Source organism: Miniopterus schreibersii (assembly GCF_964146895.1).
Source record: "Miniopterus schreibersii genome assembly, chromosome: 1".
Classification (NCBI taxonomy): domain Eukaryota; kingdom Metazoa; phylum Chordata; class Mammalia; order Chiroptera; family Miniopteridae; genus Miniopterus; species Miniopterus schreibersii.
Window position 1 is genome coordinate 145,106,512 of NC_138101.1, and position 26,061 is coordinate 145,132,572.

At 38.9% G+C, this 26,061-nt stretch overlaps 2 protein-coding genes across 9 annotated transcripts; one reads left to right on the forward strand and one right to left on the reverse strand.

Moving 5' to 3' along the window:
* Positions 1 to 790: 790 nt before the first annotated feature.
* Positions 791 to 5,612, reverse strand: LCMT2 (leucine carboxyl methyltransferase 2; the record flags this gene model as incomplete). The annotated part of the gene is made up of 1 exon (XM_081159727.1): positions 791 to 5,612. The coding sequence occupies one exon, from the start codon at positions 5,610 to 5,612 to the stop codon at positions 3,552 to 3,554; it is 2,061 nt and encodes a 686-aa protein (XP_081015853.1). The 3' UTR covers positions 791 to 3,551.
* On the forward strand, positions 5,432 to 24,393 carry MAPDA (N6-Methyl-AMP deaminase). 8 transcript variants are annotated; one of them, XM_081159738.1, is made up of 12 exons: positions 5,432 to 5,997; positions 9,123 to 9,307; positions 10,450 to 10,679; positions 10,916 to 11,046; positions 11,564 to 11,624; positions 13,381 to 13,468; positions 15,436 to 15,517; positions 17,668 to 17,794; positions 18,860 to 18,940; positions 21,126 to 21,264; positions 23,145 to 23,245; positions 24,029 to 24,393. In XM_081159738.1, the coding sequence occupies exons 3-12, from the start codon at positions 10,617 to 10,619 to the stop codon at positions 24,221 to 24,223; spliced, it is 1,068 nt and encodes a 355-aa protein (XP_081015864.1). In that variant the 5' UTR covers positions 5,432 to 5,997; positions 9,123 to 9,307; positions 10,450 to 10,616; the 3' UTR covers positions 24,224 to 24,393. The 8 variants fall into 8 exon arrangements, with proteins under 8 accessions (XP_081015864.1, XP_081015869.1, XP_081015871.1 ...); XM_081159743.1 differs by having other exon boundaries at positions 5,432 to 5,650; XM_081159744.1 differs by having other exon boundaries at positions 5,677 to 6,283.
* The last annotated feature ends 1,668 nt before the right edge of the window (positions 24,394 to 26,061 follow it).

Genomic DNA, 26,061 nt, shown 5'->3' on the forward strand with positions numbered 1-26,061 from the left:
CGATGGTCCCCGTGATTTAAAAATTCATCTTAGTAACTAGTTCTTCTATTATTGACCAGACTCTGCAAAGAGCACAGGCTTCTCTAGCACAGGGGGAGAGCAGTTGGTTACATTTGGGGCTGCCATATGGGAGTATTTTCCAGGAGGAGACATGTAGGATGTGTCTCAGAGTAGGTATGGGTTGTTTGAGGTTAAGTTTGGGATCACAAAATGCATGTGGAATAAACCAGGACTTTCAAGATCTGAGATCACTGAAAGAGAAGACTAAGGCATTGCCTGGGCGCTGGAACACATCTGTTATGTGTCAACTTCCTAACATTGCTAGGAAGGATTAAATCTGTAGAAAGAATGGACATTTGGTGGTAAAGTCCTAAAAGCACACAAGGAAATGGCAGCACTGGCTTTTGAAGAACATATCCCAGAAGAGCTGTTCTTAACCTGTTTTCATATCCTTACTAGTATGATACTGTTGAGACTCAGAGAGTAGAGAGTCAACATAAGAAATACTCTCCTTTTCTTAGTTTTTCTGGCCTAAAAAGAAGTACAGCTCTGACCAGTGTGGTTCAGTTGGTTGGAGCATCATCCTATACACAGAAAGGTTGAGAGTTCAATTCCCAGTCAGGGCACACACCTAGGTTGCAGGTTCGATCCCCGGTTGAAGGTGTATACAGGAGGCAACTGATTGATGTTTCTCTCTCACATAGATGTCTCCCTCTCCTCAACCCCCTCTAAAATCAATAAAAACATATCCTTGGGTGAGGGTTAAAAAAAAAGTACAATTACTAAACAAGAAAAATACCTTTTATTAACTCTTATAACTGCCTCAGAGCTCCGTTCCAGAATTTTAGAACAATATTCAGAGGTGAAATGGAGAAGCAATAATTATTGTCCAACTGGAGTTCTCAGTCTGGCCCACATCTCTAACTGCAGCAGATTACTGTTATGAAACTGAGATTCAACACCAGTCCATACAGAGTGCTGTTCCAAAGGCAGAGTAAATGTTGCTAACAAACTTCTAAGTGCTCTAATGAGGAGAGCTTGAGAAAGGACTAATTCCTTAACTGAGTATGACGCATGCATAAGGTTAGAGGTGGAGGGCATGTTTAATCTGATAATCACTTATAGAGAATGTGGTAATTTTTCTGGGAACAAGCCTGATTAGTCATAATATCCCATACTGGGCAGTGCTCAAGAGAATAGGCACCACTGCACTGATTTGGCTTTGGCACACATTCACAGTCTCTTTACGATTCCACCACCACCTCCCCACCCACCCCCAACTCCACCTAACCACATCCAACTTTTTCCCAAAAAGTAATGAGATAATAATGGTTGATGGCATCATTTAAAAGGTAGCTTTATAGAAGGTGTTCCCTGGGCTTTGGAGTCATTGCTAGGTTAGAATTCCGGTACTATTAGATAGCTGAGAACACTCATTTCATCCATGTTCCGCTTTGATCTGCTCCTGAAAGCTAGAGGTAGGCTGCAGCGAACTTAGAAGCAGGGAAGACAAAGCAAGCAGCCTTTCCCCTTTCTGACCATACTCCTGTCAGTTATCTAGTACTCACTTAGAGTCTTGCCAGGTGCCCAGCTATAGTAAGCCTTGTTTCCCAGGACTCACTCATGACCATTACTAACAACTTCCCTTGAAAGGGCTCTTGCAGTCTCAGTGAAGCTAGGCAGAGAATGTCTTCTCCTGGGAGCCTTCATCTAACAGAGCCAACACTGCCCTCTCCATACATTTAGGTTTGTGTTTTTTTAAATCACTTTTCACATTCATTTATATGCAAACTTGTAGTAAAAATATTTAGGGAAAGAGGATACTGTGTCATACTAAGTCCGTCAAGATGTTAACATTGATAGTACTTGTAGAATTTAGGTACTTGTAGAATCTCAAGATCTTATTAAGCTTTCAAGGACTGAACACTTAACAAGAAATACTAAAGTGGTACAGTTAGTACCACCAGCCACTACTTTTTGAGACACAATTTAGATGAGAAAGTAAGGCTTAAATTTTAAGGATGAATACCTAAGGTATTTCATCGGCCTCACAAAGCTCACTAGGAAAGATGGCCCCCATTTAAAGGGGATAATTGAAGAGAGCTTGACGAAGATATTAGTTGAAAGGGGTTGAGCAGGGTTAAGGGAGGCCAAGTCAAGATGGTGAAGTACCTCAGCAGTGTCCAGATCTTTCTGCAATGAGGGAAATGTTCTACATTTATATTGTCCAGTACCATAACCCTTGAGCACTTAAAATGTGGTTAATGCAACTAAGCCACTGAATTCTTAATTTTAATATCAATTAAGTTTAAATAGCCACATAGCTAATGGCTACTATATTGAACAGTGCAGCTCAGGTATAGCAAACAGCCATTACAACTCATAGGCCTAAAGAGGTAAGAAATTACTGGCACCAGCCCGGCCGGGCGTGGCTCAGCGGTTGAGCGTCGACCTGGGATCTAGGTGATCAGGGTTCGATTCCCAGTCAGGGCACATGACTGGGTTGTGGGCTTGATCAATGACTCATCATTGATGTTTCTATCTCTCTCTCTCCCTCTCTCTGAAATCAATAAAGATATAAAAAAAAAAAAAAAAATTACTGGCACCTGGAGTGATGCAGAATTAGAGCTGTATCTTATTACATGGACAGAGGCTGTGGCCTTTGACAAAAAAATACAGACTTTGCCAACTTGCAGACTAGTAGGGGAAACACTGGGAATACCCTGACTCACTCTTCCTGCCCTACATCTCCCTCTGGTGCCTCTGACTGACAGAACTCACCAGAAACTAGAGGACAAGAAAATTCATTGATGCAGTCCATGAAGGTCAGCCTCTTGGGGCACAGACCGCAGAGAGGGTGGAGAGTAGATCCAAAGCAAAGCACTATCATACCATGTACACAATAAGTTGAAGCATCAGAGGTTTGGTCTATAAGCACTCATAAATCTAAATAAATATGGAACCAGTGACAAAATGGGACAAAAGCATATTTTCCAATAAAGTCCTATACAAATGTTATTAAATATATCCCAGAGTTCTCTGCTGCACTAAATGTCACAATGCTTTACTCAAACTGCAAATGGGTTCATTGTGGGTTTCATACATGAAGAATGAGGTCAATACCATGCCCCTTCAACTATATTCAACCTTAGATTCTTACCAGGGATCTGTGTGAAACTTTTTCCAAGGTACTTACTTCAAATCACAAAGCCTAGGAGTGGGAAATTTTTTGCTTGACTTAGGTTAAGAGTCACTGTAACTCAATAAATGGATATAGATTAGAAAATGGGAGGAAGCCCAAACAACTAGATACAGGGGTCCAAAGGCCCCCAATTCCTACTCTAGGACTGTACAACCACCCTCTTAAGATAGGCCTACCTATGTTTTATTTTTGTATCATGTCTCTGAATGATGGTCTGTGTTTTAACAACATTTCACTTTCTTCACTGGATAGGCAGTGTTAATTAAAAAAAAAAAGGAGGGGTAAGTACTATTTGTGGAAATTTTATTGTCTACTTTAGTGGGTCCTGAACATATCAAAAGCTCAGTCCTTACTGCCCAGCACTCAAGGAAGAAAGATCTAATGTTACTGTATGGGGGTTGAAGTAGGTGCCAAAGGAAAAGCAGTTCCCTCCACCTCCAAGGAGCAGGAGCCTTTGCTTTTCAGGAAGGAGAATGCTGGTGTGCTTGTGTAACATTAATGGCCATGGTACACATGTTGTGTCAATCTGATACTCAGAACTCAATCCTGTAGTCAAATTGATAACAGTCACCCCAGGAATTGAGGAGGAATGAATCCACACCCCTCCAACCAGTAGAAGCTTCCCATTAAGTACATGGGCTGTGTGGGAGTACCTTGGGGTAATGGCAGGCTGGATGTCTACTGATTCCCAGAGGAATCCACAAGTGATTGGTTTCAGAAAGACTACAGAGCTCAATGGCTCCTCATAAGCACCCAGACCTCCAGCAATAAGGGCTCCCCCTTGCCAGCTGCAGGCACTGTGGGAATGCCGACCTTCAGGTGTTTCCCCCTCCACCGGGATGCTGACCCAAGCCATTGTCCCCACATGTAGAAAATGCCAGTCACTTAGTACAGGTTCCACCACACTTCTGCCTCCATACACAAACAAGTATTTCTGATTCTCACAGGACACTTCTGTTGTTGAATGCCGCCAACGTGACAAAGTGGAGTCTTCTCCTGGGCCAGCCTTTGTTACCGTTACATTTAGATCCTCAGTGCTATTATCCTCACTCTTACAAAAACGAAGCTGGAGAATCTCCAAGGCTGGAGCTACTGGGGACAGTCTTCCCCCCAGAACCAGAACCTGAGTATCAGAAAGTCTTGTCATGGTGTGATGAAGGCGTCCATCCCACTGGGCTTCAGACCCCCAACTGCATATTTGTTTGCCTTTCCATTCAAAGTCACAGTAGCTTAAGAGCAAGTGAAACTTGCTCATTCGGCAATGCCGCCCCTCCTGCTCTCCAAATCCACCTGCACTGAAAATAATGCCTGGACTCAAAAGGACAGAGGCATGGCCATATCTCTTAAAGTTTGGGCCTTGACTGTCACTAGAGACCACACTGGCAGGTAGGATCCCTGAAGGGTAAGTAGGATCTACCCGAGTAAACACCTCCGAGGATGGAAGCAACAAAGTCTGGCAGAGCGGGTCTCCCCTAGAAGCGGCCAGAATGAAATAGTGGGCGCACTTCAGATGCCACTCCTCAAACTCGTCAAAGGGTTCAAGATTTTCCATGCGCCGGCGTTCTTCCGCAGGCAGAAAGCAGCGATAGAACTCATTCATGTCCACCGCACAGCAGGCAGTCCAGCCAGCCTGAAGGAAACGGTGCCGCTGGGACTCCACATCGGGAAAGCGGTCTAGGCCATGCAAAGGAGAATTTAGCTGCCGAAAATGTTGCTGCATGAACTGGCCAAAGGCATCATGCGGCCTCATCTGCTCGTAGATCACGAAAAGAGCATTAGGAAAACGCTGGGCTGCCCAGGCGATGAGGGCCGCGGCATTATCTGGCTCCAGGTAGGTCAGCACGGCCTCAGCCAGGAGCAGAGTGGGTGCGGCCTCGTCAAGGCCGGAGGCAGCCAGGGCCCGGTCTAGTTGCTCTAGCTGTCTCAGGTCCAAGCCCAGGATGCGGTAGTCCAAGCTCTCAAAGCACAGCGCTGACGCTGAATCCCCACTCTGGAAAGGCCCTGTTAACGCGCACAATTCCGGCGTATCTCGAATCCTCTCCGCTTTGCGTCGCGCCACGTCTGGAAAATCTACCTCCCAGACAGCAGCCCAGGACAGGCGGCCTGAAGCTTTGAGACGAAAATACAGCGAGTCGGAGCCGGCGCCCAGCGATAGGATCTGGGCGCGAGGTGCACCAGGGGCCGCGCACGTCCGCTCCAGGAAGGCGCGTACGCAGTGCCGTACAGCGCGTGCACGGACGTAGTAGCCGCGGTGGATGAGCGGCGCGCGGCGCGCGGTCCCCGGAACTAGCAATGCGGCAAAGCTGTCGTGCACGTACCCGCGAGCGGCCAGGGAACTCTTGCTGAGGGCGCTGCTGTCGTTGGTACTCTGTACCGCTCCCGCCCGACGCTCGCGGCTTCGCGGGCCCATGGCCAGAAGATACTCAAGGGCCCCGTTCCTTCACGGTGGTGAGCGGCTCTTTAGTCCTGGCGACCCACTTTGCGGACTTCCGTACGGAAATATCACCCCTCTCCCGTGACTCCTCTTCCGGGGACAAGTGTGCGTCACTTCCGGGGAGAGCGCGCCTGATGATTAGATCCTTGGAGAGTGTAGCTTGTGCTACGATTCGACTGGTTGACTACTTTGAGTCTCTGGGACTGCATTTTCAGGGAAGATTGCCCGCTACGGCCTATTGTAGACACGTAAACTGTCAGGGAAGTACAGGTCGTCACTTTTCTACAAGCTTTTCTGTATGAAGGGAAATCTTATCTAAGTTCTCATAGTTGACTCAACTGTTCACAAAAATCTTTCAGAGGTGAGTCAGTGGGGACTGACAGCCAGAACTTGGACGGAAAGATCCGTACCCCTGATGTTAGTGGGCAAGTCGAAGAGGTCGTTCCTCAGATACTAACTACTAGTGTTAATTTATTTAATGCTTTAATTGTTACAAAAGAGACCCCATTTAAGTCTGAAGAGAAGTCAGTGAGGTCAGGTGCAAAATGAACAAACCTTTACGGAGGTTGTGTTTGACCCAATAAATTTTTCCCCGCTGATATATACTATTGATTGCCTTGTATTTCCGGCTCTGTGCTAAGATGATGGTAAGTAAATTACTGAGCCCCAATTCCTCAGCTATAAAATGCCATTCCCCTCTGCTTTCAAAGTTCTGTGAGTCAAGCGCGGTGAGGGAATCACGGAAGACAGGTGATTATTCCCTCATGATATGATCTGAGTCTTGTTGGGAGTTTAAAATAACCAAGTTTCTGAATTGGGTGTTTGGGTGTCACTACCAGTAGAAAACTGCCTCCAGAGATAGATAAGGAGATTTATAATTTGTTAATTGGGATTTGGTGACTGACTTGGGGCTGGGATGGAGAAGGAAATCAGGATCACTAAAGGTGTAGTTACCTTGAAGCAATATAGCATTATGGTTAAAAGTATGAGTTTTGAAGCCCTACCAATTTGAATTTGAATACTGGAACTCAAAAAGTTTGAGTCAGGATAAAGCTTTGTTAATTGAGAGGATTCATTTAGCTTTAGTGTTTAAGAGCTATTAATAACCTTAGGGAGAACAATTTCTGTGGGCAGTAAGGGCAGAATCCATGTTATAGCGAATGGGAGAGAAGTAAATGGAGGCAGCCAGTCTAAATTACACTTTCTTAGTTCAGAAGGAAGGGGAGACAGGGCAGTAGTTAAAGAGGAATGTGGAATAAAAGAAAATTTGGATAATTTTTTTTTTAGGTGGAAGCAAATACTATATTTATGTTTGCATGTTGGTTCCTTAAGTGAAATTGGCCAGTGGGGGGAGAGGTTGGAGGAACAGAAAAGTGAGATTAACTAATGGAGTAATGAATTAGAGTAGGTGGGAAGAAATGGGATTCTGGGCACAAATTAGTCTCGGAGACAAGAGAGTGAATCCTTTTTCTCTGACTCAGGAGGGAAAAAAGGCTGTAGATAAAGATAAGCTTAAGTGTCGGAGTGTGGAAAGAGAAATAGAGGAAATTCATGCCAGATGGCTTCTATTGCCTCTGCAAAAGCTGGTCTCTGGGTTGTCACTTCAGTGTGAGGCTGTTGGGTCTAGGGGAACACTTGAGGAGTTTGGAATTGCCTTTGAAGGGAATGGGAGAAGGACCCCCCTAAATTTCCTGTACCTTGGGATCCTCATCTCTAAAATGAGGGGACTAAGTCTGCGTTGTGAGTTGTCTCAAGGTTGATTGAGGACCAGACGGGGGAAAAAAGAGTTGTATGACTTTGAAAATAAATATAGCACTATAGAAATGACATTTTAATGACAAGTTAGGAAAATTTACATGATATGTTGGAAATATTCTGGTAGAGAGCAGAAATCAAGAAAAGTGATTCAAGAAGAAAGAGAATAGGGCAAAATTTGTGATTTGGGTATCTTACGATTGTTTTCTGGTTATTATTTTTTAATCTGTTTATTCTTATGTAAAATGGAGGTAATAATATGTCATGGGTTGTTGTGAAGATTAAGTAAAATAACCATCTAAGACACTTAGCACAATGCCTGGCTCATAAGTACTTAATAAATAGTAACAAATATTTTTATTTTTCTGAAACAGGCACCTTTCCCCCCTTCACGTTTTTGTCATGAAAAAAGTTCTCTGGGAAGCAGGAGACTTGGTTCTGGTCCTTCTCTAACTTGATAAACTATTAGTACAAATGTAGAAAGATCAATGTGTTGTCTTTGAGCTCCTCACTCTCACCCCAGCTTCTTCTGGACTTTGCAAAATCCAGCCCAGGAAAGTTAAATTTGTCAGGGAATGGTATCGTTGATAGCAGCAACTTAAAACAGTTTTTTTCAAATATGCGAAGATTGTGCTTGTTTTGGTGGCATTCAAATTTCCATAGGTTAACATTGTAGTCAGTGGGTCAGTAAATTTACTCACAACTCATTTAAAATTAATCTGGAGGGTGGCTTGAATGTGGCACAAAATGAGGTCAGGATCCTAGAGTAGGATGTTACCAGCCCACTGTATAAAATGTCTTAAGTGCTTTTTTTTAAGGCTGTCATTCTGTTGTCTAACCATAAATGTTCTTTTCTCTCACAATATTAAAAAATGTATTTATTTTATAAACAGTTATTTTAAATAATTAATATTTTAAATTTTAATTTATTAAAATTACTAAGTAAATTATCAAAATCTAATTATTGAAAATTTTAATTTATTAAAATTATTTCAAAAAGTAATCAAGTATTACATGCTTGTAAAACCTTAAAATTGCACAAAACTATATAAGGTAAATAAAGTAAAATTCTCTCAAGGGAGAGAATTTTGCCACTTCCAGCCCACATTCTAGTGGTAACAGTTTTCTGTGTGCCCTTTTATATGTGTTTTAGGAATACAGATATAAATAATTAAGAGAGAGAGTGAGTACGTGTGTGTACATACAGGAATGCTTTATTCATAAATGGCATCTTTCTAAACCATGTATTTTGCAACTTACTTTTTGGAAGTAACACTATTATCATAGAAGTCTTTCCATATAGTCATAGCTATTCAGTTGAGCAGATATATAAAATTAATTTAGCCAGTACCCTACTCATGGACATTTAGGATGTTTCCATTTTTATGCTATTATAAATAATACTACAAGAAATGTATTTGTACAAGATATAAGATAAATTCGTGGATCTAAATGTGTGTTTTTGTGTGTGCATATTGTTAAATATAGCCAAGTTGCTTTCCAAAAAGACCATACCAAGTTCTGCTCATACCAGAACTGTTACTCAGACTTTCACCAGTATTAGGTATTATTCTTCTGAGATTCAGAAATTTTTCTGGATAATTTTACAAGTTAAGTGTTTCATGAGCTTTAAAAATCAATTTCTGAGGAATAATTTTGAGAATATTTTAATGAACATTTTCTTTATAAGTCAATTTCTTATTATTTTTTAAATATTTTTATTGATTTCAGAGAGAGGAAGGGAGAGGGAGAGATAGAAACATCAAGTGATGAGAGAGTCCTTGATCGGCTGCTTCCTGCATGCCCCCTGCTGAGGATTAAGCCCGAAACCTGGACATGTGCCCGGACTGGAAATCGAACCTCCATCTCCTGGATCATAGGTTGATGCTCAACTACTGAGCCACGCCAGTCAGACTGTAAGTCAGTTTATGGCAAATTGACTTTACCTATGTAAGATAAAGTATGTTTTCCCATTTTAATGACATCTTTTACATACTTCAGTAGAGGTACTAAACATATTGATTAAATAGTCCATCTTTTTCCTTTGTTACTATTCATTAAGCATCTACTAAATGGTATTCCATTGAAATACCACTTTTAACTCATACTTAGTTGGCTTTTCTGTGGGTTTCTATGGCTCTGCCTAGTCCTGTACAAACTATTTTCATTATTGCCCATTTTAATATCTCAGTAACTTATTTAACCCCTCTCAGTATCAATTTATTGATTTGTAATGTAAAAATATTTATTTTGCAAGCTATTGGTAAGATTAAATATTATATTATTAAATGTGCTTGTCACATATCTGGTAGGCTCTGAATGGGAACTGCTGTTGTTATCAACATCATCATCATTAATATGTGAGAACACAGAGAGTCAAGGTGGCTACTTTGAAAATCACTAAATTTCATTTGGAATTTTAATGTATAAGCCACCTCAGCAGTGAAGGAAAAATGATTTATCTATCACCTGTAATGTGCTAGGCACCGTTCTAGGTATTAGCCATTGGAAGCTTTTAGTCTAGTGAGGGAGAAAGACAGTAAATCAGTGATTGAGATACAATGTGATAAAGACCTGAGTGAAAGGTAGTCACATATAAGAGGGGAATTTAAAGTATTGTTTCAGTCCTCACAGCTACTCTGCATTTTTATCCCTTTTTTACAAGTTAGGAAACTGAAGTAGTGAGGTTAATTAACTAAGACCACATGGCTGCAAAACTGGTAAGAGGACTAACCTGGGTCCAGTGAAGCCACGCCTCTGTGCTTCCTTTATATATTTTAAACAATTTAAAAATGTAAACTTTTTTTAAACCAAAATAGGCCTTATAAATTTCTAGTTTTAGAAGTAGTTTTATAGAAAATGCTAATAGGTAAGGAATAGACCCAACTAAATTTCAGATTATAATCCACCTCTTACCTTTTCTTATTTCTAGTTCAGATTGTTAGCTTATTTAAATTAGCTTTGGAGGGACTTTTTGTCTTCTGAGGAATAAATTAGCGAAATCGTGTTTCTTTGCTTTTATGTCAACATCTGAAAATGTTCACATTTTTTTTAATAGGTGAAGCTGAGCCCAGAGCGACATTTACAACTAATCTTATAAAAATGTGTGGAAATAAAACAACCTAAAGGAAATTCAAGACCACAAAATTTACTGACTGAACTACATTGTATTGTTCATACCATAATAAGAGTGCTTGGAGAAGGACCTTTGTATTCTGCTAAATCATGATGGAGACAGAAGACCAGCAACAATGGAAGAGAACATTTTACTCAGAACTACCTAAAGTGGTGAGAATTCAACCAGAATCCTAGAGTGGTTGCTAATTATAATGACTTCTGTGTTGTTTCTTTTCACAAAAGAAAAGTGAATTTCACAGGTATAATTTGTAAACTTTAAAAGTTATATAGCTAAAGCTAGTAGGCAATTTGCCTAGTATAGACTGCAAACATCAAGTACCTGGAATGATGTTTTGAATCTAGTGGATACTTGATATGTTCTTACTGATTGTATTCTTTTGTTTTAGGAACTTCATGCTCACTTGAATGGATCCATTAGTTGTAATACCATGAAGAAATTAATAGCTAAGAAACCAGATCTTAAAATTCATGATCAAATGACTATGATTGATAAGGGAAAGAAAAGAACTTTAGAAGAGTGAGTTTGGGGAGATGGACACACTTCTTTTTTTTTCTGTATCACTATTTTGAGATTGTAAGTTGTATGTAAGAATTCACATTTTAGTAGTTAAAGGAATAGGTAGCCATCTGGTATGGAAAGTATAACTTGATATATAACATTTTCCCAGATGTCAGACTGTTGACAATATTTTTAGTGATTTATGTTGGTGAGGTTATACTGTATTGGAATATTCTTTAGATTTGAAAGTATAGGCTTATTGACTTTTCCCCTGTTTGCTCCTACCAGTGAGGGGGTTAAGTAGGGAAGTGGAGTAGAGAAGGGAAACTGGTATTTCCCACTTAAAAATACCAGTAATGTTTTATTTTCAGTCATTGATATTTTCAGATCAATGTAATTTTCAAAAAACCTATTCAGTAGTTCTTTATAAATATATAATTACTGTTAACCTAAAATCTATTAATTTAATTGCTACTGAGTTCAACTTGAGCTTTTGATAACTAGAGTATCTTAAAACTTTTTATTCATGTTATAGATGTTTCCAGATGTTTCAGATTATTCATCAGCTTACTACTAGCGCTGAAGATATTTTAATGGTAAGAAATGAAACAATTTTTAGGCAGATTTAAAAATTATTAAGTAATTTATGCCCTCTTGTGGCATCGAGTCTGATGAAAAATGTTTTATGCTTTTCTGTGGCAACTATTTTCAAAACCAATGTAAGACATTTGCGTAAGAGCTAATATCAGAAGACTATGTTTATTGTAAAAGATATGAGGAAAGAACTAGATGAATATATTCTGTTAGATGGAGGACAATGTGGAGGAGAAAATCTGGCCCTGTTTTCTATAATATTTGACCACAAATAGAAATGTCTTTGATAGAGTTTTATCCCTATTGCTTGGAAGAGTTGTCATTGACTGGATAGACATTAGAGAGTGAAGAAATTCCAGAAGTGCTTAGAAATTGAATTATTAATCCCTAGGGAAATCGTGCTTTTCCTCTGGGAATGAAGGACTAAAGGATACCACTGTGTTCTCTTACCTAAAGCTCCATGATACTAGAGTCTCCATGATATGCTTCTCTATCATTGATCTGACTAGGATGGAATTTAAAAATGCCCTCTTTGTAAACGAACAGAAGCAAAATCCTATCAGCGTTCCTAATCATTAGAAAAAATGCAAAGTAAGAAGTATAACCTGTGTTTCTGGAGAACTAACTTTTGACTGGTCAAGAAAGAATTTTCCTCCTTGGCTGAGATTGATCCTCGTGATAAACAGTAAATTAATCACCTTTGGGAAGAGAGTTGAGTCTAAAAGTCTAGTTCAACAAAAATTAACTGAGGCCCATAATGTTCCAGTACTAGAAACTGGGAGTTGTAAAGACAGATTGACATGGTCCCTGCCCCTGAGGAATTTATAGTCAGGGCTGAATCTGACAAACACAGATGTGAACCCCCAGGAAGTATTCTTGGGTGTGGAGTAGGGATGACTCCACAGGCCTCACCGTGGCCTAGATAAACCTTCCATTCCTCTCTCTCTCCCTTCCTCTCTTTCTAAAATCAACAAACATATCCTTGGCTGAGGATTAAAAAAAAAAAGATTAGGATACCAACTGTAAGTACTAACTAGGGCATGTTGTCACAGTATCCCCAACCTGGTCCTTTTTTTATTAGATTTGGTATTTTTTAGGATTGGTAGCAGAGAAGGAAAACATACCTTCAGCCTTTAGATATCATTTAGTAATTTTTGGATTGTTGAGATTTGTGCTAAATTGGATACTTATTTATCACCCATTTTCTTTGCCTAAGATGGTTTTTTCTAAGTATTCTGGGGAAAATTTAACCCTGCCAAAAGAATTTCATGAAAAATATAACATTCCTACATAACTTGAATAAGAACCTTAAGCCATGACTTTAAATGGTACATCAGTAATGTCTAATCATATTAGCTGTTCATTTCCATATGTTTGTTTCAGTACTACACACTTGTAGATGATTTTAACTGGTTTTAGTTTTGCCTTATTTCTTTGTTTTATCAAACGGCTGTTAAGAACACTAGGGAACAGAAAAAGGGTTAAAAGGAGAGAAAGGAAACAAAAAGTGTGAATGATATACAGATTTGGATTTAATGTGTAAATGAGGGGGGTAATAGAAGATATTGGAAGTTTTGCAGTTCTGTCATGGTCTCTACCAGGGTTGTGACAAAGCGGGTAATCTTAACCACATGGAAGATTTCCAACATACTTTGCAAATCAAATATAATGAGTAAAATAAAGCTGTAGCATTTAGCACTTTCATTGGGATCCTTACACCAACATTATCAATATTATGTACACTGCTTTTATTATCAGGTCACAAAAGATGTCATTAAAGAATTTGCAGATGATGGTGTCAAGTACCTGGAACTGAGGAGCACACCCAGAAGAGACAATGCTTCAGGTAGAATTTAATTACTTCTCAGCCAATGTACTCTTTTCTGTGTGCTTTTTTCACTCATGTGTGTACAGGTTGAGAATATGAAGCACTTACTTTTACTTAAAAGTGGCATCAACATTCCAAATCTTATGATGTACGTTATTAATGAGTGAGTTATTCTTTAAAAAATTAACTCAGGTTATATCTGTTTAAGGGAAATAAAAAGGCCTCCAAAACTTTTGTTTTTCTTGTTTGTTTTTCTCACTCTGAGGAAGGGGCATTTACTCCTTATAGTTGCATTGTCTTAAACATAGGCTAATTCTTGCTCCCTGCATCAAGAGCACTTGTGAGACAATGCCACTGACTAGATTCAGAATCATGTTTTATGATAATCACAGAAATGAGGTTATGCAATCACTTCTCAGAGACTAATAGTGTGTTAGGCCAGGAGCAACCTGTAATGTGGTAAAATCTCTCTAGATAGAGATGAGCAGATCTGGATGTGGTCTGGAGAAATTTCCTGGGACCCTCTTTCTATAAGAGTAGCATCAGGAAATATTATGTGGTTAGTATCTTTGGGTCCTTTTTAGCACTTTGTTACCTAAAGAGATCCTACCAGGTCATCTTGCACTCTGACGTGTGTAGCCCCGTCACCATTCGGGGGGTAACATTTTTGCAGCTACATATAGTAAAGTAAGTGTTGACAACTGGGACAAGCAGCAGAGTCTTATTTTGCATTTTTAAACTGCAGAATCAGTTCCAAGTTAACGCTGGTGAGGATAGTGAAATGGTGGAGGATAGAAGAAACCTGCCATTTATTAAAGCTAGTTTGCTCTTTGAATGGAGATTCAAAAGGGAGGTGTTAACCTAAGTATGTAACAATAGAGGAATTGTTAAATAAAGGTCAATGGAACCTAGCCAGTGTGACTCAGTGGTTGAGCATCCAGGTGATCGAGGTTCGATTCCCAGTCAGGGCACATGCCCAGGTTGCAGGCTCCATCCCCAGAAGGGGGCATACAGGAGGCAGCCGGTCAATGACTCTCATTATTCATGTTTCTCTCTCTCTCTCTCCCTCTCCCTTCCTCTCTCTGAAATCAATAAAGACATATTTAAAATAAAATAGAATAAAATAAAGGTGAGTGGAATATCAGGTAACAATTAAAAATAGTTGCAAAGATACTTTAATGACATGGAGATATGCTTACAGATAATGTTAAATGACTGAACAGACTACATATATACCTAGTGGCATCGCATCTATTCAAAATACACACACACACACACACACACACACACGCTTAGAAAAACAAAGACTGGTTATTTTTGAGTAGTGGGATTTATATATTAGTTTTATTTTTCTTCTTTATAATTTCCTGTGCTTTACTAGAGATTTCCCACAAAAGGTAAGCATTTTAAAATTGGAGTACAAGAGTATTTTAGAGGAGGTTGTTCTGGAGCCCTCCAGAAGAGGAGAACTTAAACAACCAAACTTTAAGAACATCTCTAGTGCCCTGGGTAAGAAACAATGAGCCTGATCAGAATTGAGGAGAAAGGAACTCAAGAGAGGATTTTTTTCTGACCCAGCAGGAAAACATTCTACTAACAGAGAAAAACAGTTTTTGGTGTGTTTTTTGAAAGACAGCCTTTAGAAAAGGGATTGTTGTTTTTGTTTTATTAGAACATTAAAAAGTTTTCATAGCAGTTTGTGAGAGTAATTTTATGTGTGTTGAATCTAAGAATAATTTTTAAATGGGTTTGTAGTTTGTATGTCTTTTTTTCATTTTATTTTTGTAGTACTTAATTATTTTTCCAAATTTGTTGAAGTTCAATTAGTATTTACTAAAATATATCCATAGGGCCATGTTTTAATTCATCTTTAACCATGCTCTTGTCACAACATGAAGTGAAAATGTAATTGTTCATATAGGGATGCTAAAGTTGAAGGATGAAATAATTGATCTCTTTACATGTTTTCTTTGTGTCCTTTCTAGGAATGACTAAAAAAACTTATGTGGAATCTGTACTTGAGGGTATAAAACAGTCTAAACAAGAAAACTTAGACATTGATGTTAGGTAAGAAGCATTGTACCTTAGTGGTTACCATTTAAAAATGTGTGAAAATTTTACTGCTTTGACCATAGGTGCAATGGATTTTTATAAATCAACCAATAACTGATTTTTATCTTAAAATAGAAAAAACAATCAAGAACCATATTCTTTAATATTGAGAATGCAATTCTGAATTTATTCCTGTGGCAGTAAACTTCTGAGTACTGTTGCTGTAGTGAAGAATGGCTTCCCATTGTACTTCAGCTAAAATCTAGATTTCTTACTGTAGCCTCCAAGGTCCCACATGATCTGGCAGCCTCATCTGGACCACTTGTTACTACGCACTGGCATCTGTGTTCCCCAAATAGTCCAAGACTATCCCACCTCAGCATCTTTGTACTCCCTGTAACTTTTGCCTAGAACACACTTTCACCATATCCTTGGATGGCTGGCATCTTCTCATTATTCAGGTCTCAGTTCAGCTGTCACTTCCTCAAGAGGGGCCTTCCTTAAGCATTTTATCTGAAGTGCCCCCCCCCCCCCCGTTTAAAATCTAAAATGTGTGAAAATTTTACTGCTTTGACCATAGGTGTAATGGATTTTTATAAATCAACCAATAACTGATTTTTATCCTATCCTCTAGTCACCCCATTTATTTCCTTTATGGCAGTCTTTTTAACCAGATCAGAAAATTATTTTGTGTATATATGCTCACCCACTACGGTGTAAATTCAGTGAGGCTACAAACCTTGTCTTTTGATTCACACTACACATTCAGTACTTAGAACAGCACTGGCATGTAGTCAGGGCTCAATAGGTCCTCGAAGGAAGAAAGCTAGCTGTAGTGTTTCTGGCTATAAAATCTCTCAAAATTAAGCTTAAATAAACGAATACCCCAATTTAAAAAAACACTCAAAAGACAAGAAGAGAATTCGGAAAAAAAGATATACAAAAGGGCATTAACTGTATAGAAAACTATTTAACCTCACTAATGAGATAATTTTAAAAAGAAATATTACAGTACCATTTCACTCCTTCCCCCACCAAAAAGGGTAATAACCAAGTGTTTGTGAACTTACACAGTTGGTGAGCATATGTAATTAATAAACCCTCTCTAAAGAGCAATATGTATTAAGACCTATAAATAATTTCCCCCTCTGACCCAGTAATTATTGTCTAGAAATGTATCCTAAGGAAGTCGATTTATGTGTAAGATTCTTCATTGTAATGTTGTTTATAACAAAAAAGAGAAAACATCCTAAAATGTCCAGCAATCAGAGGACAATTACATTGTTATATTCATATGATTTATATTGTTTTCTAACATTATTTAATGGTAGAGGAAATTGTTAAGTGGGGAAAAGAGACACTGCATTTTATATATAGTTGATCCAAATTCTGTAAGTAAATAAATGCTGGAGGAATTTCTTTATTTTGTGAATAAATAAACTAATAAGTTCTGGAGGAAAATTATACAATATTAACAAGGGTTCTTGGAGTATTAGATTCCTTGTAGAATTCCAGCTAATGTATGTATCAGCTATTGGATACATGTTAGAATTAGAATATCAACGATTTTGTAACCCTTATGAAATAATGAATCTGAGCCTCCTGATGAAAGAACACATCACCACCTACGAAATAACCCTTGCCAAAAAGTTGAATCTGGTCTGATTAAGCCTCTAGATTAGATCCAACATCCAATTTATAGGAAATACAAGAGACAGGAGAACATGTTAGTAACACAGGAATTCAATCAGCAAAACCCAGATTGTGGGAAACTTTATAGAACAAATGACCTAGTCTCTTCAACAAATAAATTTAAGAGGTGGGGGACATTTGGGGCAGAGGTGGGGTGAAGGGAGTGGCTGTAGATTAAAAAACACTTGAAACGCATTGACGAACACAGTATGTGAACCTTTAGTTGGATTCTCAGTCGAACAAACTATAAAAAACAAATACTTGAACAAAGAAACATGAAACAATTAAAAATTCGAACACTAACTAGGTATTTGGTGCTATTTAGGAATGTATGTCTCATTCCCTCTAGCAAAGTAATATGTCATGTCAGGCTGTACAGTTCCTATAGTAAGATATACCTGCCATAGTTCTCTGGCTATACTCAAGAATTGTCTTTTTTATATTCATTTTCAACTGTTTTTCTTATATTAAAGATATTTAATATCAATAGACAGAAGAGGTGGCCCTTCAGTGGCAAAGGAGACTGTTAAACTTGCTGAAGAATTCTTCCTTTCTACGGAAGATACAGTTCTTGGCCTTGACCTCAGTGGAGACCCTACAGTAAGTTATTTTTCCTAAATACATTTTATTTCTAAAAGTCAAATTAGTTTGTGGGATAAGGATTGGCTTGAAGCATCCTGCATTCTCCAAAGGTCCAACAGTCTCTCTGTGTGGATGAAGCCCTATTCTGCCCTGTATGACCAGAATGTCTACAGCAACTGTTCTCAACCAGGGTTCTGTGAAAGAATTAAGCTCCATAAAAAAGAAAAAAAGATTTGCATGACAATATGATTATTTTCTCCATTCTTCTAAAGATGGTACATAGCTAGTTCCATTCTACCTACGTAGGAGAGAAGTTAATTCATTATATACAGTGGATGTCAAATGCTTAATTATAGTTAGAGCTTATTTATCTCATAGACCCCCCAGTTGAGAAAGGCTGGCCTAGAGCTTCTTGAATGTCAGATTCAAGCAGGGTGTCTCATCTGTGGCACTATTGCCATTTTGGGCCAAATAATTCTGTTGTGGGGACTATCCTGTGCATTGTAGGGTATTGAGCCGCATTCCTGGCTGCTGTCCACTAGATGCCAGTAGCACCCTCCCAGTGTGACACCCCAAAATGTTTCTAGACAGATTGCCAAATGTCCCTGGGGGTGGGGGAGGGAAGGGGTGAAGAATTGCCCTTAGTTGAAAGCCACTGAATTAGTCCCATGAACCTGTTTTTTTTGGCTTTGTCTAAACTCGGCCTGTTCTACGTTGTATCATCCATCCATTTTGTAGAAGCTTTCCTTAGTAATCATGTGGGTTCCTGAATCAGGTAAGTTGTCTTAGCACTAGATACCCTTCCAGAAATAAAATTTGGTGACTGCTATATCTAGCTTAGCTAATTGACCTCAGGGTTGTAGATACTTAAGATTCTTGAGGGCAGGGACTGTGTCTTTGCCAGCTTTGCCTTCCTCAAAGTATCTAGCACATTGTAGGTGCCTTATAAACAAAATGTACAAATGAATCAATCTGCTGTGTTTTTCTGCCATTATTTTATTACTTTGTTTATTGGGACAGAGTACCCAGTTCCTCAGTTTGCCCAGAGTTCTCAGCATCCTCATTTTAACCTTTATCTTCAAGGCAGGACAAGCAAAAGATTTCTTGGAACCTCTTTTAGAAGCAAAAAAAGCAGGTCTGAAGTTGGCATTGCATCTTTCAGAGGTAAATAATATTGTAAAATTGGGCTGGAGAGGGTAGATTACCATGGAAAAAAATAATCTTTTTTTTTTTTTTAATATATCTTTATTGACTTCAGAGAGAGGAAAGGAGCGGGAGAGAGAGAGAGAGATAGAAACATCAGTGATGAGAGAGCCATTGACTGAGCCCACAACCCAAGCATGTGCCCTGACCGGGAATCGAACCCCAATCGCCTGGATCCTAGGTTGATGCTCAACTGCTGAGCCACGCCCAGCTGGACAATAATCATTTTTAAGTGGCTAAAAACACCTGGCTTGGATAAATATTTTTAGAAGGGGAAAAGTAAAAATATTTTTTAACATAAATTATAATGATAAAGGCATGGCTTGCTTTAGTTCCTCATGTTACTATTTTTGTGGTTTCTGGGAGGATGGCTGTTGACCTCCACTATAGCTGTGTCTTTAAAAACAGCTTAATGACATCTTTCTAGAGAAAATGCTTAAATTTCCATCATCAACCTTGTCATTGGCAAGCTGACGTTGAGAGAAGCACCAGTGCATCTCACTTGTCCTCGTAGGGAAAGGGACCTGAATGTATCACATGCATCGGCAAGAATGGGAGTAGCTCATCATCATTTTATAAGGCTCAGCAGGGAGATCAGGTGCCCCACTGTCCCCAGCTCCTTGGCAGCATGAGCAAGTGACAGATAATGGCTGGAGAACAGTCACTTTCTTAAGCACATCTCTGTGAGGCAAACAAGGGACTCTTCACACTTTCCCCATTTTACAGATGGTTTATTTCTCCCTATTCTTTTTTTTTTTTGACATACAAAAGGCTATACATAATATATACAACTAGATGGGTTTGGATTGGATTTGTTTCTTAAATGCAGGAAATAATAGTCTACTTATGGGGTTATCTTGAGTATTAGATGTGGTAATATATAAAAGTTGAATAGCATCATGATTTAAAGATTAAAGAAAAACTTGGAGTTTCTTGTCATTACTGGCAGTTTTCATGTCTACAAGCAAATAGCGGCAGAATTTTAAAAACCTAGGTTTCATGTTTCCGCAGTGATTAAAATGACCTTTCACTCTTGGGACACCATCTAGCTGACCTGATACCTGATTGAAGCAATTCGTCAGTATAATTGCATAATGAAATAGACAGTATGTGTCACTGTAACCAGTTATCTCTGGTATTGGTACACAACATCAAAGCTCTTTACCTTAGTTTCTGTTGTTTCTTGTTTGATCCATTGGATATTAAAACATTTCATTTCATCATGTTATTATAATTTGCCTTTTAGGCTATTAGGAGATAAAGAGCACAGCTAGACCTTTTTTTATCAAATTGACTATTTTATTTAATTTATTATTATTATTATTATTTTTAAATATTACAGATGAGCCATTCCACCCTGTCCCATCCCCATCCCCATCCCCATCCCCAGTCCCTCTCCCCACCATACAGCTAGACATTTTCATGGTGATTGTGGTATGAATGTAGCTAGCCTTATCAAAATAAAACATGAGCACACTGTGGAGAGTGGGCCCTGGAGTCAGATGGACCCAGATTTCACCCTCCTCTCTGTCATTCGCTAGCTCTATGACTTTGGACAACTTTTATTTAAAATACATTATATTTTTAACTACAAAAGTTACATGTATCTGAAGAAAAGCCAAATGTAGAGAACTATAATATAGAAGGGGGTAAAAAAAAGGTCCCATTTCAGCTGTGCTCCCAAGTTGATCTTGTTAACAGTTTTGTGTTTATATTTTTCTAGATCTTTTTCTAATATATATGAACACACATACCCAACACAGAACACATATACATATGGAGTTGTGGGGTATTTTCTTTCTGAAAATTACTTTTTCTGAACTTTAATTTCTTCATCTTAATACTTTGCAAGATTCTTGTGAGGTTTAAAGGAAAATTTATGTAAAAAGACATGAAGTAGGTCCTTAATAAGTGTTTATTATTATTATTGGCTATAATTATTTTTATCTTTGAAATGAATCTAGAAGAATATTGGGAAATGAATGGGAAAATAAAAGGCAAAGAAGAGAGCTGGGGTCATATATGTAGTTTAGCTTTCCAGAATGTCTGCATTACCTTCTTAGAGACAAAGTATCTGGCTATAGAAAAAAGCACTTTTAAGAACCACTGAAAGAAGTTATTGATTCCCTCTCTCCCTGTTTTTGAGATTCCAAACCTCAAAAAAGAAGCACAAGTACTCCTGGATCTGCTTCCTGATAGAATTGGGCATGGGACATTTCTCAACTCCTCTGAGGGAGGATCCTTGGATCTGGTTGACTTTGTGAGGAAACACCAGATACCACTGGGTAAGGCTTAGGGCTTCAGGTCCTTCAGACAACCCTCTGTCCCTTCTACCCCCTGCCCCCAGATTGTAACCTATCTGTAGAGAAGTTTTGTTCTAAGTATATAGATATAATTTAGAAGTAAAAGATGTGTATATGTGCTTTCTGAGCCTCGTTTAAGTAACACGACGTTTTAGCTCCCATTAGAATATAAGCTCCATGAGAGCAGGGCCCTTTTCTGTCTTGTTCACTGTTACATTCCCCAATTCCTGGAACTCAGTGTTATGTTGAAGGAATAAGGGGCATCTAGTATTTTGAAATGACTTTAACCAAATTAACATGTGTTATGAAAATGTGTGACATTTATTTAAAAATTAAGATTTTTGGAAAATTTGAAGTATATTATTATATGTCTTTTGACCATTACACACTTGCTAGTCTACATGTGTAGACCTGCAGCTGTTTTTGTTTAACAGCATATATTTATGAAGTGCCTACTCTGTTCTAGTCACTTCTCAAATTGCTGGGAATAGAGCAGTAAACAAAACAGACAAACAAGCTTGCTTTCTCAAGGAACTTATATTCTAGCATAGGTAAGAGAGACAGTAAACAAATACACAAGCAAATATCAGTGTTAAGTTCTTTGAAGAAAATTAAACAGGCTGATATGACAGTGATGAAATAATCACCTTCAGTTGGATGATCAAAGAAGGCCTTTCTGAAGAGAGAAAGAAGCAATGGACTGAAATCCATTTTACTGAATGATAAATTTGCTGAATCTACAAATTTACCAATTTGTAAAAACACTGGTGTGGGTATGCATTTTTAAAAACAATTTCTAGACTTTTCAGCAATTCATAATGGGTGAGGCTTTTTTCTTTTCACTGAGGAAAATTTTAAAGATCAACAAAAGTAGAGAAAATGGAAACCCCATAGTAAGAGAGATCTTCCTGTTGTGGTAGCTCAGCCCTACTCCCAGCAGTGAGGGGGCAGGTTGCGTTTGCCATTCCTTGGAGTGGCCCTGTGTTGAGGCTGCCTTACCCAAGGGAGCAGACACCATTCATCAAGTCAGTGAAGTATTTTACTCTGCCTAGGAAGCCTGGTACAGTGTTTCAAGGCAGGAATTTGTTAATAGAAGTCATTCTTAAGATGGACTTACTTGCAGCTGGCAGTGATTGGATGGTTGTCTGAGTAAAGGAGGTTAGGGGTTTTCTTTGAAGCCATGGAAGAGGTCCATTTCTGCTCTTGGCTTTTTATAATGCTGTAACCCTCAAGCAGTGCTGCCATTATCTTACCTTTATTTTAGTCTCCACTTTAAGACCAGGGAGAAGTGTAGCAACCCTTCAGATAATTCCCTGGCTTCTTTGTGGTGACTGGCGTATACACTCCTCTTTCCTCTCCATTTTGGTAAGACAAAGGAGGAAGCACATGGCTGTGAAGGGGATAGTAATTCCCGGCCTGGCACAGTTGCTGCCACAAGTTGTACATATTTCCCACACAGCCACACTAATTGAACTACAAATTTTCACACATAAGAAAAGGTCAATTTAAAAAAAAATTTTTAATTGAGTTTTTAGAGAGAGGAAGGAAGAGGGAAAGAGAAAAAGAAACATTGATATGAGAGCAAAACCTTGATCAGCTGTCTCCTGCATGCCCCTTACCGGGGATCTAGCCTGCAACCTGGGCATGTACCCTGACTGGGAATTAAACAGGCAACCTTTTGGTCCAAGGGACAATGCCCAACCAACTGAGCCACACTGGCCAGAGCAAGAAAAGGTCAATTTTGTAAAATAATGAACTACTGAAAATTAGCATAGTTTAGAAAGATTTCTTGTGTATCTACTTGATGAATGAGTCTACTAATCTGCTTTTTAATAAAAGGCTTTTTTCCTCTTTTCATGTAGAACTCTGTTTGACCTCAAACATCAAAAGTCGGACTGTTCCATCTTATGACAAGCATCATTTTGGATTCTGGTACAGCATTGGCCATCCTTCTGTTATCTGTGTAAGGTGTTTTGTGTGAAGTGTTTTGCTCCTTTTAGTCCCTGAGTTGCATTAGGTCAGACATTCACTACCTACCTGACTGCCTTGCATGCCTGAGGGTAATAAGGTTCAGAGAGAGGAATGAGAGGACTCTGGGGCATAAGAGGCTACAAAGGGCCAGAGTGACTCTGGTTTGACTCTAAGGGAAAAGGTCCTGGACAGTACCTAGGGGAACATTAAAAAAAAGTGATGCCCAGCACCCATCCCTTGAGATTCTGTTTTATATGATCTGGGAAGAGTCCTGAGCCACAGATATGTTTTTAAAGTTCCCTAGGTGATTTTAATACACAGCTATGGTTAGAGCACTGCTCTAGTGTTTGTTTTTTTAATCCTCACCTAAGGATATATTTTTATTGATTTTAGAGAGAGAGGAAGGGAGAGAAAAAGAGGGAAACATGGATGTGAGAAAGATACATCAATCGGTTGCCTCCTGTACGTGCCCTGACCAGGGATCGAACCTGCAACCTAGGTATGTGCCTTGACCAGGAATCAAAGCCGCAGTCTTTTGGTGTACTGGACAGTGCTCTAACCAACTGAGCAACCTGGCCAGGGCTGTTTGGTTTTTTGTTTTTTTAAAAGGTAAACAAGCCTGCTTAGTTATAGATAGGCATGGATGCATTTATGGGCCCCTGTTTAGACTCTTAAAAGAAACATGGTGAATAGGAAAATAGACTGTAAACAAAAGTTGGTTTTTAAAAAAATCATTTCCTTGTTCATTTTGAAACTTTCTTGCTTATATTGGCAGACTGACGATAAGGGTGTTTTTGCAACACACCTTTCCCAAGAGTACCAGCTGGCAGCTGAAAATTTTAATTTGACCCCATCTCAGGTATGGGATCTGTCTTATGAATCCATTGACTACATCTTTGCTTCTGACAGCACCAGGTCTGAACTAAAGAGGAAGTGGAATCATCTGAAACCCAAAGCGTTAAATTTTTAAGCTGTATGAGGGTGAATTACTTTTGAGTGTGTTGCAACCAAGATCTTCCTACCATATTCCTCTTAGTAAACCATCCACCTCTCCCTTTGAAGAAAAGCAGCTAAGTAGCATGGGCTTTATCACCAGTACCCTACTCATGGTGGGTGCTCATTAAATATGTCTTAAATTGACTAACAGACTCTGAGGTCTTATTTAGCTTACCTGCGTGCTGCTTACTGGAAGGGACATGAATGTTGTTGGTAACTGAAATCCCATTTCACCAATGATTTTTACTTAACAGCCCCTTTCTATTAATGATCACAAGACTTCAGGAAATTTGATGTTGCTGCTAGAGGCTGCCCACCCTCTCCATCCCCAAGGGTGTATTATGTATCTTTACCTCGATAAGCCTTACCACTAAGTTTAAACTTAAAAAACAAAACAAAACAAAACAAAACTTAAGGAAATTCAAAGTAGTTTGTCATCAGGAAAAGTTGGGGAAGCGCTAGTCTAAATAAGGTGAGAAGGGAAAACATTACCACCAAGACCTTTAAGCCTTCTAGCTTCTGACAACAGCTCTGTATTTTATTAAGCTTATTGTAGTAAGACTCTCTTCATTTAAGTATTCCCCAAAACTGTTGACTCCAGGCTGCACTGCATACCATGGGCTTTTGTGAATATCCAGTAGTCAGGGTTAATCGACTGTAGGTGACTCTAGTGACAGATAAAGCTAGCTGCTGAGATCTTTGTCCTCATGATTAGTTCCTCTGGAATCAAGTTACCGGTTTTTTTTGTGTTCCTACCTTACCTTTCTCTTCTCTTATTTTGACCATAATGGAGCTATGCCAGCCAGATGCTTCTTGAGCTGTAGGGGACTTCAGGCTTCATTTCCAGCCTTTATTATTTTTTCACCCCTCCCCCCACCTCACTGCACCCCCCACTCCCTATTTCCAGCCTTTAATCTGACTTCCAGTTGTTCCAAAGTTTTGTTTCTGAAATAGCCTATGATGGATTTTAGCCTAGGAGGAATTTAAACTGACTAAAATATTTCCATATAACATGTTATTTTAAGCACCATGTCAGAGAATATATAATAACTTTTTATATGTCAAAACGTTGAGACATGCGTCTCACTGGATAGCTATTTGAGTATATAGGAGTAAAGTTTTCATTTTAGATTTTGAATTGAATGGAAAGAATTGATCCATCCTTACGTTCATATCTTATCTTCCCTTCCCTACACGGTCAGCATAAAAATAGTTCTCTATGGACTTGACAAGACTCAGCCTCTACACTCAGGTTATAGTAAAAGAGAAATGGCAGCAACACAGAATGTGTATGTTATTAATTTCTGTGGCATTGGCCATAATAGCACTAGGGAAACAGCTTATGGGAATAAATATGACTGTCCAGCTCCTGCTAATACATGATTGCTTCCTTTGCTGCACATGCCAGCCAATCTGTCCCAAACGTCTTGTGGGTATTAAAAGGATAGGGGTATATAGAGTCTCTTGGTTTCTCTCTCTTAGAATGCTTGAAAACTATTTTCTTTCTTCTTTCATCCTTAGGAATGGCAGATTGAGTAGTGGATAACGGTTTGTGAGCTAGTTTCAGGTGAACTGGCTTTTCCCCAATAAGAGCATTTGCCTTTGCCCTATTCCTTTTGCACATTCTCTTCATCTGGAGGTTGGAGGGCTGGTCCTGGTCCTGGGTCTTTTAAAGTAAGACTCACTCTACCTACTGAGTTACGATGGATCCTAATGGATGTGGATACAGATAACAAGGGAGGATTTTCATTCCAGTATCTCTTACCATATTCTAATCTCTTTCTCAGCCTAGAACATAAAGATCCAGACACG

What these genes read in the sequence shown, in the direction of transcription:
- MAPDA (XM_081159738.1), top strand. Translation starts at nt 10,617, where the DNA reads ATGATGGAGACAGAAGACCAGCAACAATGGAAGAGAACATTTTACTCA. An exon ending in AACTTAGACATTGATGTTAG is followed by an intron (nt 15,518 to 17,667) that starts GTAAGAAGCATT and finishes CTTATATTAAAG; the next exon opens with ATATTTAATATCAATAGACA. An exon ending in GAAACACCAGATACCACTGG is followed by an intron (nt 21,265 to 23,144) that starts GTAAGGCTTAGG and finishes CTTTTCATGTAG; the next exon opens with AACTCTGTTTGACCTCAAAC.